The sequence below is a fragment of the Coregonus lavaretus genome (assembly GCF_964263955.1).
Source record: "Coregonus lavaretus genome assembly, contig: HAP1_SCAFFOLD_3348, whole genome shotgun sequence".
Taxonomy (NCBI): Eukaryota; Metazoa; Chordata; class Actinopteri; order Salmoniformes; family Salmonidae; genus Coregonus; species Coregonus lavaretus.
Genome location: NW_028161229.1, coordinates 1 through 13,594, shown reverse-complemented (window position 1 = coordinate 13,594; position 13,594 = coordinate 1). Strand labels below are relative to the sequence as shown.

At 43.5% G+C, this 13,594-nt stretch overlaps 1 protein-coding gene across 1 annotated transcript in view; it reads left to right on the top strand.

Annotated features, from left to right (window-relative positions):
• Positions 1-13,590, top strand: part of LOC311120996 (neurotrypsin-like) — a gene marked incomplete at both ends in the record, with an annotated part of 43,358 nt that extends 29,768 nt beyond the window's left edge. The window contains 2 exons of the mRNA XM_084195543.1: positions 7,016-7,160; positions 13,500-13,590. Coding sequence (XP_084051669.1) covers positions 7,016-7,160; positions 13,500-13,590 — 236 coding nt within the window. The remainder of the gene's footprint in view (positions 1-7,015; positions 7,161-13,499) is intronic.
• Positions 13,591-13,594: the final 4 nt, after the last annotated feature.

Here is a 13,594-nt window from a genome sequence, read left to right as displayed (position 1 = left end):
TAATGTATGGGGGGAGGGGACTTGTACTATTCAGACTGGGCTAGTAGATAATGTATGGGGGGAGGGGACTAGTACTATTCACACTGGGCTAGGAGATAATGTATGGGGGGAGGAGACTAGTACTATTCAGACTGGGCTAGTAGATAATGTATGGGGGGGAGACTAGTACTATTCAGACTGGGCTAGGAGATAATGTATGGGGGGAGGAGACTAGTACTATTCAGACTGGGCTAGGAGATAATGTATAGGGAGGGGAGGAGACTAGTACTATTCAGACTGGGCTAGGAGATAATGTATGGGGGAGGGGACTAGTACTATTCAGACTGGGCTAGTAGATAATGTATAGGGGGAGGGGGCTAGTACTATTCAGACTGGGCTAGGAGATAATGTATAGGGGGAGGAGACTCGTACTATTCAGACTGGGCTAGTAGATAATGTATGGGGGAGGAGACTAGTACTATTCAGACTGGGCTAGGAGATAATGTATGGGGGTGACGAAGGGCTAGTACTATTCAGACTGGGCTAGTAGATAATGTATAGGGAGGGGAGGGGACTAGTACTATTCAGACTGGGCTAGTAGATAATGTATGGGGGGGAGGAGACTAGTACTATTCAGACTGGGCTAGGAGATAATGTATGGGGGTGAGGAGGGGGCTAGTACTATTCAGACTGGGCTAGTAGATAATGTATGGGGGGGAGGAGACTAGTACTATTCAGACTGGGCTAGTAGATAATGTATTGGGGGGAGGAGACTAGTACTATTCAGACTGGGCTAGTAGATAATGTATGGGGGGAGGAGACTAGTACTATTCAGACTGGGCTAGTAGATAATGTATGGGGGGGAGGAGACTAGTACTATTCAGACTGGGCTAGTAGATAATGTATGGGGGGAGGAGACTAGTACTATTCAGACTGGGCTAGGAGATAATGTATGGGGGGGAGACTAGTACTAATCAGACTGGGCTAGTAGATAATGTATTGGGGGGAGGAGACTAGTACTATTCAGACTGGGCTAGTAGATAATGTATGGGGGGAGGAGACTAGTACTATTCAGACTGGGCTAGTAGATAATGTATGGGGGGGTGGAGACTAGTACTATTCAGACTGGGCTAGTAGATAATGTATGGGGGGGGAGGAGACTAGTACTATTCAGACTGGGCTAGGAGATAATGTATGGGGGGAGGAGACTAGTACTATTCAGACTGGGCTAGGAGATAATGTATAGGGACGGGAGGAGACTAGTACTATTCAGACTGGGCTAGTAGATAATGTATGGGGGGGAGGAGACTATTACTATTCAGACTGGGCTAGGAGATAATGTATAGGGAGGGGAGGAGACTAGTACTATTCAGACTGGGCTAGTAGATAATGTATGGGGGGAGGAGACTAGTACTATTCAGACTGGGCTAGTAGATAATGTATGGGGGGAGGGGACTAGTACTATTCAGACAAGGCTAGTAGATAATGTATGGGGGGGAGGAGACTAGTACTATTCAGACTGGGCTAGTAGATAATGTATGGGGGGGAGGAGACTAGTACTATTCAGACTGGGCTAGTAGATAATGTATGGGGGGAGGGGACTAGTACTATTCAGACTGGGCTAGTAGATAATGTATGGGGGGAGGAGACTAGTACTATTCAGACTGGGCTAGTAGATAATGTATGGGGGGGAGGAGACTAGTACTATTCAGACTGGGCTAGTAGATAATGTATGGGGGGAGGGGACTTGTACTATTCAGACTGGGCTAGTAGATAATGTATGGGGGGAGGGGACTAGTACTATTCACACTGGGCTAGGAGATAATGTATGGGGGGAGGAGACTAGTACTATTCAGACTGGGCTAGTAGATAATGTATGGGGGGGAGACTAGTACTATTCAGACTGGGCTAGGAGATAATGTATGGGGGGAGGAGACTAGTACTATTCAGACTGGGCTAGGAGATAATGTATAGGGAGGGGAGGAGACTAGTACTATTCAGACTCGGCTAGTAGATAATGTATGGGGGGGAGGAGACTAGTACTATTCAGACTGGGCTAGTAGATAATGTATGGGGGGGAGGAGACTAGTACTATTCAGACTGGGCTAGGAGATAATGTATAGGGAGGGGAGGAGACTAGTACTATTCAGACTGGGCTAGTAGATAATGTATGGGGGAGAGGAGACTAGTACTATTCAGACTGGGCTAGGAGATAATGTATTGGGGGGATGAGACTAGTACTTTTCAGACTGGGCTAGGAGATAATGTATGGGGGGAGGAGACTAGTACTATTCAGACTGGGCTAGTAGATAATGTATGGGGGGAGGAGACTAGTACTATTCAGACTGGGCTAGTAGATAATGTATGGGGGGGAGGAGACTAGTACTATTCAGACTGGGCTAGGAGATAATGTATGGGGGGAGGAGACTAGTACTATTCAGACTGGGCTAGCAGATAATGTATGGGGGGGGAGGAGACTAGTACTATTCAGACTGGGCTAGTAGATAATGTATTGTGGGGAGGAGACTAGTACTATTCAGACTGGGCTAGTAGATAATGTATGGGGGAGGGGACTAGTACTATTCAGACTGGGCTAGTAGATAATGTATGGGGGGAGGGGACTAGTACTATTCAGACTGGGCTAGTAGATAATATATGGGGGGGAGGAGACTAGTACTATTCAGACTGGGCTAGTAGATAATGTATGGGGGGGAGGAGACTAGTACTATTCAGACTGGGCTAGTAGATAATGTATGGGGGGAGGGGACTAGTACTATTCAGACTGGGCTAGTAGATAATGTATGGGGGGAGGGGACTAGTACTATTCAGACTGGGCTAGTAGATAATGTATAGGGGGAGGGGGCTAGTACTATTCAGACTGGGCTAGGAGATAATGTATAGGGGGAGGAGACTAGTACTATTCAGACTGGGCTAGTAGATAATGTATGGGGGGAGGAGACTAGTACTATTCAGACTGGGCTAGGAGATAATGTATGGGGGTGACGAGGGGGCTAGTACTATTCAGACTGGGCTAGTAGATAATGTATAGGGAGGGGAGGGGACTAGTACTATTCAGACTGGGCTAGTAGATAATGTATGGGGGGGAGGAGACTAGTACTATTCAGACTGGGCTAGGAGATAATGTATGGGGGGAGGAGACTAGTACTATTCAGACTGGGCTAGGAGATAATGTATGGGGGTGACGAGGGGGCTAGTACTATTCAGACTGGGCTAGTAGATAATGTATAGGGAGGGGAGGGGACTAGTACTATTCAGACTGGGCTAGTAGATAATGTATGGGGGGGAGGAGACTAGTACTATTCAGACTGGGCTAGTAGATAATGTATGGGGGGAGGGGACTAGTACTATTCAGACTGGGCTAGTAGATAATGTATGGGGGGAGGGGACTAGTACTATTCAGACTGGGCTAGTAGATAATGTATAGGGGGAGGGGGCTAGTACTATTCAGACTGGGCTAGGAGATAATGTATAGGGGGAGGAGACTAGTACTATTCAGACTGGGCTAGTAGATAATGTATGGGGGGAGGAGACCAGTACTATTCAGACTGGGCTAGGAGATAATGTATGGGGGTGACGAGGGGGCTAGTACTATTCAGACTGGGCTAGTAGATAATGTATAGGGAGGGGAGGGGACTAGTACTATTCAGACTGGGCTAGTAGATAATGTATGGGGGGGAGGAGACTAGTACTATTCAGACTGGGCTAGGAGATAATGTATGGGGGGAGGAGACTAGTACTATTCAGACTGGGCTAGGAGATAATGTATGGGGGTGACGAGGGGGCTAGTACTATTCAGACTGGGCTAGTAGATAATGTATGGGGGGGAGGAGACTAGTACTATTCAGCCTGGGCTAGGAGATAATGTATGGGGGTGAGGAGGGGGCTAGTACTATTCAGACTGGGCTAGTAGATAATGTATTGGGGGGAGGAGACTAGTACTATTCAGACTGGGCTAGTAGATAATGTATTGGGGGGAGGAGACTAGTACTATTCAGACTGGGCTAGTAGATAATGTATAGGGAGGGGAGGGGACTAGTACTATTCAGACTGGGCTAGTAGATAATGTATGGGGGGGAGGAGACTAGTACTATTCAGCCTGGGCTAGGAGATAATGTATGGGGGTGAGGAGGGGGCTAGTACTATTCAGACTGGGCTAGTAGATAATGTATTGGGGGGAGGAGACTAGTACTATTCAGACTGGGCTAGTAGATAATGTATGGGGGGGAGGAGACTAGTACTATTCAGACTGGGCTAGTAGATAATGTATGGGGGGAGGAGACTAGTACTATTCAGACTGGGCTAGGAGATAATGTATGGGGGGGGAGACTAGTACTAATCAGACTGGGCTAGTAGATAATGTATTGGGGGAGGAGACTAGTACTATTCAGACTGGGCTAGTAGATAATGTATGGGGGGAGGAGACTAGTACTATTCAGACTGGGCTAGTAGATAATGTATGGGGGGAGGAGACTAGTACTATTCAGACTGGGCTAGTAGATAATGTATAGGGAGGGGAGGAGACTAGTACTATTCAGACTGGGCTAGGAGATAATGAATTGGGGGAGGAGACTAGTACTATTCAGACTGGGCTAGTAGATAATGTTTTGGTGGGGAGGAGACTAGTACTATTCATACTGGGCTAGGAGATAATGTATTGGGGGAGGAGACTAGTACTATTCAGACTGGGCTAGTAGATAATGTATGGGGGTGACGAGGGGGCTAGTACTATTCAGACTGGGCTAGTAGATAATGTATAGGGGGGAGGATACTAGTACTATTCAGACTGGGCTAGTAGATAATGTATGGGGGGGGGAGGGGACTAGTACTATTCAGACTGGGCTAGTAGATAATGTATAGGGGGGAGGGGGCTAGTACTATTCAGACTGGGCTAGTAGATAATGTATGGGGGGAGGAGACTAGTACTATTTAGACTGGGCTAGTAGATAATGTATGGGGGGGAGGAGACTAGTACTATTCAGACTGGGCTAGTAGATAATGTATGGGGGGGAGGGGACTAGTACTATTCAGACTGGGCTAGTATATAATGTATGGGGGGAGGAGACTAGTACTATTCAGACTGGGCTAGTAGATAATGTATAGGGGGGTGGAGACTAGTACTATTCAGACTGGGCTAGGAGATAATGTATAGGGAGGGGAGGAGACTAGTACTATTCAGACTGGGCTAGTAGATAATGTATAGGGAGGGGAGGAGACTAGTACTATTCAGACTGGGCTAGTAGATAATGTATAGGGAGGGGAGGAGACTAGTACTATTCAGACTGGGCTAGTAGATAATGTATGGGGGTGAGGAGGGGGCTAGTACTATTCAAACTGGGCTAGTAGATAATGTATAGGGGGTGAGGAGACTAGTACTATTCAGACTGGGCTAGTAGATAATGTATGGGGGGAGGAGACTAGTACTATTCAGACTGGGCTGGTAGATAATGTATGTGGGGAGGAGACTAGTACTATTCAGACTGGGTTAGTAGATCATGTATGGGGGGGAGGAGACTAGTACTATTCAGACTGGGCTAGTAGATAATGTATGGGGGGGAGGAGACTAGTACTATTCAGACTGGGCTAGTAGATAATGTATGGGGGGTGGAGACTAGTACTATTCAGACTGGGCTAGTAGATAATGTATGGGGGGGAGGAGACTAGTACTATTCAGACTGGGCTAGTAGATAATGTATGGGGGGGAGGAGACTAGTACTATTCAGACTGGGCTAGTAGATAATGTATGGGGGGGAGGAGACTAGTACTATTCAGACTGGGCTAGTAGATAATGTATGGGGGGAGGAGACTAGTACTATTCAGACTGGGCTAGTAGATAATGTATGGGGGGGAGGAGACTAGTACTATTCAGACTGGGCTAGTAGATAATGTATGGGGGGGAGGAGACTAGTACTATTCAGACTGGGCTAGTAGATAATGTATGGGGGGGAGGAGACTAGTACTATTCAGACTGGGCTAGTAGATAATGTATGGGGGGAGGGGAGGAGACTAGTACTATTCAGACTGGGCTAGTAGATAATGATTTGGGAGGAGCTAGTACTATTCAGACTGGGCTAGTAGATAATGTATGGGGGGGAGGAGACTAGTACTATTCAGACTGGGCTAGGAGATAATGATTTGGGGGGGGCTAGTACTATTCAGACTGGGCTAGTAGATAATGTATGGGGGGAGGAGACTAGTACTATTCAGACTGGGCTAGTAGATAATGTATGGGGGGAGGGGAGGAGACTAGTACTATTCAGACTGGGCTAGGAGATAATGTATGGGGGGAGGGGAGGAGACTAGTACTATTCAGACTGGGCTAGGAGATAATGTATAGGGAGGGGAGGAGACTAGTACTATTCAGACTGGGCTAGTAGATAATGTATGGGGGGAGGGGAGGAGACTAGTACTATTCAGACTGGGCTAGTAGATAATGTATAGGGGGAGGAGACTAGTACTATTCAGACTGGGCTAGGAGATAATGTATGGGGGGAGGAGACTAGTACTATTCAGACTGGGCTAGGAGATAATGTATAGGGGGAGGAGACTAGTACTATTCAGACTGGGCTAGTAGATAATGTATAGGGGGGAGGAGACTAGTACTATTCAGACTGGGCTAGGAGATAATGTATAGGGAGGGGAGGAGACTAGTACTATTCAGACTGGGCTAGGAGATAATGATTTGGGGGGAGGAGACTAGTACTATTCAGACTGGGCTAGGAGATAATGTATTGGGGGGAGGAGACTAGTACTATTCAGACTGGGCTAGTAGATAATGTATAGGGGGGAGGATACTAGTACTATTCAGACTGGGCTAGTAGATAATGTATGGGGGGAGGAGACTAGTACTATTCAGACTGGGCCAGGAGATAATGTATAGGGAGGGGGGGGGGTGGGTCGGGTCCTAACATAAATATGTGTAATGAAGAGATGTTAGTTTGGGCTCACTCTGTCCTCTCTGTGTGTTTCTGTGTGTGTGTTTCTGTGTGTGTTTCTGTGTGTGTGTGTCCAGTGGTAGCGGTGGTCCCGGTGAGGTTGGTGGGGGGGGTGTCGGCGTGGGAGGGGCGTGTTGAGGTGTTCCACGGGGGCGTGTGGGGGTCCGTCTGCGACGACCAATGGGATGAGAGCGACGTGGAGGTGGTCTGTCGACAGCTGGGCCTGGGGTGAGTACACACACACACCTTATACACACACACACCTTATACACACACACGCGTAAGCACACACACACCAGACCTGGATTTCAAATACTTGAAAAAATATATTCATTTATCTCTGCCTGTTTGAGTCAAAAACACAGCTATAAATGGACTGAACCAGAGGGGATCAGGTCTGTTAATGGACTGAACCAGAGGGGATCAGGTCTGTTAATGGACTGAACCAGAGGGGATCAGGTCTGTTAATGGACTGAACCAGAGGGGATCAGGTCTGTTAATGGACTGAACCAGAGGGGATCAGGTCTGTTAATGGACTGAACCAGAGGGGATCAGGTCTGTTAATGGACTGAACCAGAGGGGATCAGGTCTGTTAATGGACTGAACCAGAGCGGATCAGGTCTGTTAATGGACTGAACCAGAGGGGATCAGGTCTGTTAATGGACTGAACCAGAGGGGATCAGGTATGTTAATGGACTGAACCAGAGGGGATCAGGTCTGTTAATGGACTGAACCAGAGGGGATCAGGTCTGTTAATGGACTGAACCAGAGGGGATCAGGTCTGTTAATGGACTGAACCAGAGGGGATCAGGTCTGTTAATGGACTGAACCAGAGGGGATCAGGTCTGTTAATGGACTGAACCAGAGGGGATCAGGTCTGTTAATGGACCGAACCAGAGGGGATCAGGTCTGTTAATGGACTGAACCAGAGGGGATCAGGTCTGTTAATGGACTGAACCAGAGCGGATCAGGTCTGTTAATGGACTGAACCAGAGGGGATCAGGTCTGTTAATGGACTGAACCAGAGGGGATCAGGTCTGTTAATGGACTGAACCAGAGGGGATCAGGTCTGTTAATGGACTGAACCATTGAGGATCAGGTATGTTAATGGACTGAACCAGAGGGGATCAGGTCTGTTAATGGACTGAACCAGAGGGGATCAGGTCTGTTAATGGACTGAACCAGAGGGGATCAGGTCTGTTAATGGACTGAACCATTGAGGATCAGGTCTGTTAATGGACTGAACCAGAGGGGATCAGGTCTGTTAATGGACTGAACCAGAGGGGATCAGGTCTATTAATGGACTGAACCAGAGGGGATCAGGTCTGTTAATGGACTGAACCAGAGGGGATCAGGTCTGTTAATGGACTGAACCAGAGGGGATCAGGTCTGTTATTGGACTGAACCAGAGGGGATCAGGTCTGTTAATGGACTGAACCAGAGCGGATCAGGTCTGTTAATGGACTGAACCAGAGGGGATCAGGTCTGTTAATGGACTGAACCAGAGGGGATCAGGTATGTTAATGGACTGAACCAGAGGGGATCAGGTCTGTTAATGGACTGAACCAGAGGGGATCAGGTCTGTTAATGGACTGAACCAGAGGGGATCAGGTCTGTTAATGGACTGAACCAGAGGGGATCAGGTCTGTTAATGGACTGAACCAGAGGGGATCAGGTCTGTTAATGGACTGAACCAGAGGGGATCAGGTCTGTTAATGGACCGAACCAGAGGGGATCAGGTCTGTTAATGGACTGAACCAGAGGGGATCAGGTCTGTTAATGGACTGAACCAGAGGGGATCAGGTCTGTTAATGGACTGAACCAGAGGCGATCAGGTCTGTTAATGGACTGAACCAGAGGCGATCAGGTCTGTTAATGGACCGAACCAGAGGGGATCAGGTCTATTAATGGACTGAACCAGAGGGGATCAGGTCTGTTAATGGACTGAACCAGAGGGGATCAGGTCTGTTAATGGACTGAACCAGAGGGGATCAGGTCTGTTAATGGACCGAACCAGAGGGGATCAGGTCTGTTAATGGACTGAACCAGAGGGGATCAGTAAAATCAATAAAACTCTGGCTACTCACTCTGATGAAAGAGAAGGAGAGGTCAGTTGTTGAATCAGACTAATATGACTATAAACACATCCTCTATAACTATAGACACATCCTCTAATATGACTATAGACACATCCTCTAATATGACTATAGACACATCCTCTAATATGACTATAGACACATCCTCTAATATGACTATAGACACATCCTCTAATATGACTATAGACACATCCTCTAATATGACTATAGACACATCCTCTAATATGACTATAGACACATCCTCTATAACTATAGACACATCCTCTAATATGACTATAGACACATCCTCTAATATGACTATAGACACATCCTCTATAACTATAGACACATCCTCTATAACTATAGACACGTCCTCTAATATCACTATAGACACATCCTCTAATATGACTATAGACACATCCTCTATAACTATAGACACATCCTCTAATATGACTATAGACACGTCCTCTATAACTATAGACACATCCTCTATAACTATAGACACATCCTCTAATATAACTATAGACACGTCCTCTAATATCACTATAGACACATCCTCTAATATGACTATAGACACATCCTCTATAACTATAGACACGTCCTCTAATATGACTATAGACACGTCCTCTAATATGACTATAGACACATCCTCTAATATGACTATAGACACATCCTCTAATATGACTATAGACACATCCTCTATAACTATAGACACATCCTCTATAACTATAGACACATCCTCTAATATGACTATAGACACATCCTCTAATATGACTGTAGACACATCCTCTAATATGACTATAGGCACATCCTCTATAACTATAGACACATCCTCTATAACTATAGACACATCCTCTAATATGACTATAGACACATCCTCTATAACTATAGACACATCCTCTATAACTATAGACACATCCTCTATAACTATAGACACGTCCTCTAATATCACTATAGACACATCCTCTAATATGACTATAGACACATCCTCTATAACTATAGACACATCCTCTAATATGACTATAGACACGTCCTCTATAACTATAGACACATCCTCTATAACTATAGACACATCCTCTAATATAACTATAGACACGTCCTCTAATATCACTATAGACACATCCTCTAATATGACTATAGACACATCCTCTATAACTATAGACACGTCCTCTAATATGACTATAGACACGTCCTCTAATATGACTATAGACACATCCTCTAATATGACTATAGACACATCCTCTAATATGACTATAGACACATCCTCTAATATAACTATAGGCACATCCTCTATAACTATAGACACATCCTCTATAACTATAGACACATCCTCTAATATGACTATAGACACATCCTCTATAACTATAGACACATCCTCTAATATGACTATATACACATCCTCTAATATGACTATAGACACATCCTCTATAACTATAGACACATCCTCTATTACTATAGACACATCCTCTAATATGACTATAGACACGTCCTCTAATATCACTATAGACACATCCTCTATAACTATAGACACATCCTCTATAACTATAGACACATCCTCTAATATGACTATAGACACATCCTCTAATATGACTATAGACACATCCTCTAATATGACTATAGACACATCCTCTAATATGACTATAGACACATCCTCTAATATGACTATAGACACATCCTCTAATATGATTATAGACACATCCTCTAATATGACTATAGACACATCCTCTAATATGACTATAGACACATCCTCTAATATCACTATAGACACATCCTCTATAACTATAGACACATCCTCTAATATGACTATAGACACATCCTCTAATATGACTATAGACACATCCTCTAATTTGACTATAGACACATCCTCTATAACTATAGACACATCCTCTATAACTATAGACACATCCTCTAATATGACTATAGACACATCCTCTATAACTAAAGACACGTCCTCTAATATGACTATAGACACATCCTCTATAACTATAGACACATCCTCTATAACTATAGACACGTCCTCTAATATGACTATAGACACATCCTCTAATATGACTATAGACACATCCTCTATAACTATAGACACATCCTATATAACTATAGACACATCCTCTAATATAACTATAGACACATCCTCTATAACTATAGACACATCCTCTAATATGACTATAGACACATCCTCTAATATGACTATAGACACATCCTCTAATATGACTATAGACACATCCTCTAATATGACTATAGACACATCCTCTAATATGACTATAGACACATCCTCTATAACTATAGACACATCCTCTAATATGACTATAGACACATCCTCTAATATGACTATAGACACATCCTCTAATATGACTATAGACACATCCTCTAATATGACTATAGACACATCCTCTATAACTATAGACACATCCTCTATAACTATAGACACATCCTCTATAACTATAGACACATCCTCTAATATGACTATAGACACATCCTCTATAACTATAGACACATCCTCTAATATGACTATAGACCCATCCTCTAATATGACTATAGACACATCCTCTAATATGACTATAGACACATCCTCTATAACTATAGACACATCCTCTAATATGACTATAGACACATCCTCTATAACTATAGACACATCCTCTATAACTGTAGACACATCCTCTAATATGACTATAGACACATCCTCTAATATGACTATAGACACATCCTCTAATATGACTATAGACACATCCTCTAATATGACTATAGACACATCCTCTATACCTATAGACACATCCTCTATAACTATAGACACATCCTCTATAACTATAGACACATCCTCTAATATGACTATAGACACATCCTCTAATATGACTATAGACACATCCTCTAATATGACTATAGACACATCCTCTATAACTATAGACACATCCTCTATAACTATAGACACATCCTCTAATATGACTATAGACACATCCTCTATACCTATAGACACATCCTCTATAACTATAGACACATCCTCTATAACTATAGACACATCCTCTAATATGACTATAGACACGTCCTCTAATATGACTATAGACACATCCTCTAATATGACTATAGACACATCCTCTATAACTATAGACACATCCTCTATAACTATAGACACATCCTCTAATATGACTATAGACACATCCTCTATAACTATAGACACGTCCTCTAATATGACTATAGACACATCCTCTAATATGACTATAGACACATCCTCTATAACTATAGACACATCCTCTAATATGACTATAGACCCATCCTCTAATATGACTATAGACACATCCTCTAATATGACTATAGACACATCCTCTATAACTATAGACACATCCTCTAATATGACTATAGACACATCCTCTATAACTATAGACACATCCTCTATAACTGTAGACACATCCTCTAATATGACTATAGACACATCCTCTAATATGACTATAGACACATCCTCTAATATGACTATAGACACATCCTCTAATATGACTATAGACACATCCTCTATACCTATAGACACATCCTCTATAACTATAGACACATCCTCTATAACTATAGACACATCCTCTAATATGACTATAGACACATCCTCTAATATGACTATAGACACATCCTCTAATATGACTATAGACACATCCTCTATAACTATAGACACATCCTCTATAACTATAGACACATCCTCTAATATGACTATAGACACATCCTCTATACCTATAGACACATCCTCTATAACTATAGACACATCCTCTATAACTATAGACACATCCTCTAATATGACTATAGACACGTCCTCTAATATGACTATAGACACATCCTCTAATATGACTATAGACACATCCTCTATAACTATAGACACATCCTCTATAACTATAGACACATCCTCTAATATGACTATAGACACATCCTCTATAACTATAGACACGTCCTCTAATATGACTATAGACACATCCTCTAATATGACTATAGACACATCCTCTATAACTATAGACACATCCTCTATAACTATAGACACATCCTCTATAACTATAGACACATCCTCTAATATGACTATAGACACATCCTCTATAACTATAGACACATCCTCTATAACTATAGACACATCCTCTATAACTATAGACACATCCTCTAATATGACTATAGACACTCTCTCATAGCTATAGATCCTAATCCAGGAAGCCAATCACTTTGACCTTTTTTTCCTGTGGGGCTCAGTTTGTAGAGTATGGCGGTTTCAACGCCAGGCTTGTGGGTTCAATTCCCGCAGGGGCCACTCATACTAAAATGTATGCTCACACTATGTAAGTCCCTTTGGATAAAAGCGTCTGCTAAAAGGCAGATATTATTTGAATATAATTTTTGTTGTAGATCTTGTTCTTTTCATGAAGGACGTGTGTGTAGGACCATGTATGTGTTTGACTTTAATGTGTGTGTGTGTGTGTGTGTGTGTGTGTGTGTGTGTGTGTGTGTGTGTGTGTGTCCCTCTCGCTCTCTCCAGAGGTGTGGCACGGGCATGGGGCCAGGCGTATTTCGGGGCGGGGTCAGGCAGGGTGTGGCTGGATGAGGTACGCTGTACGGGAAATGAACTGACCC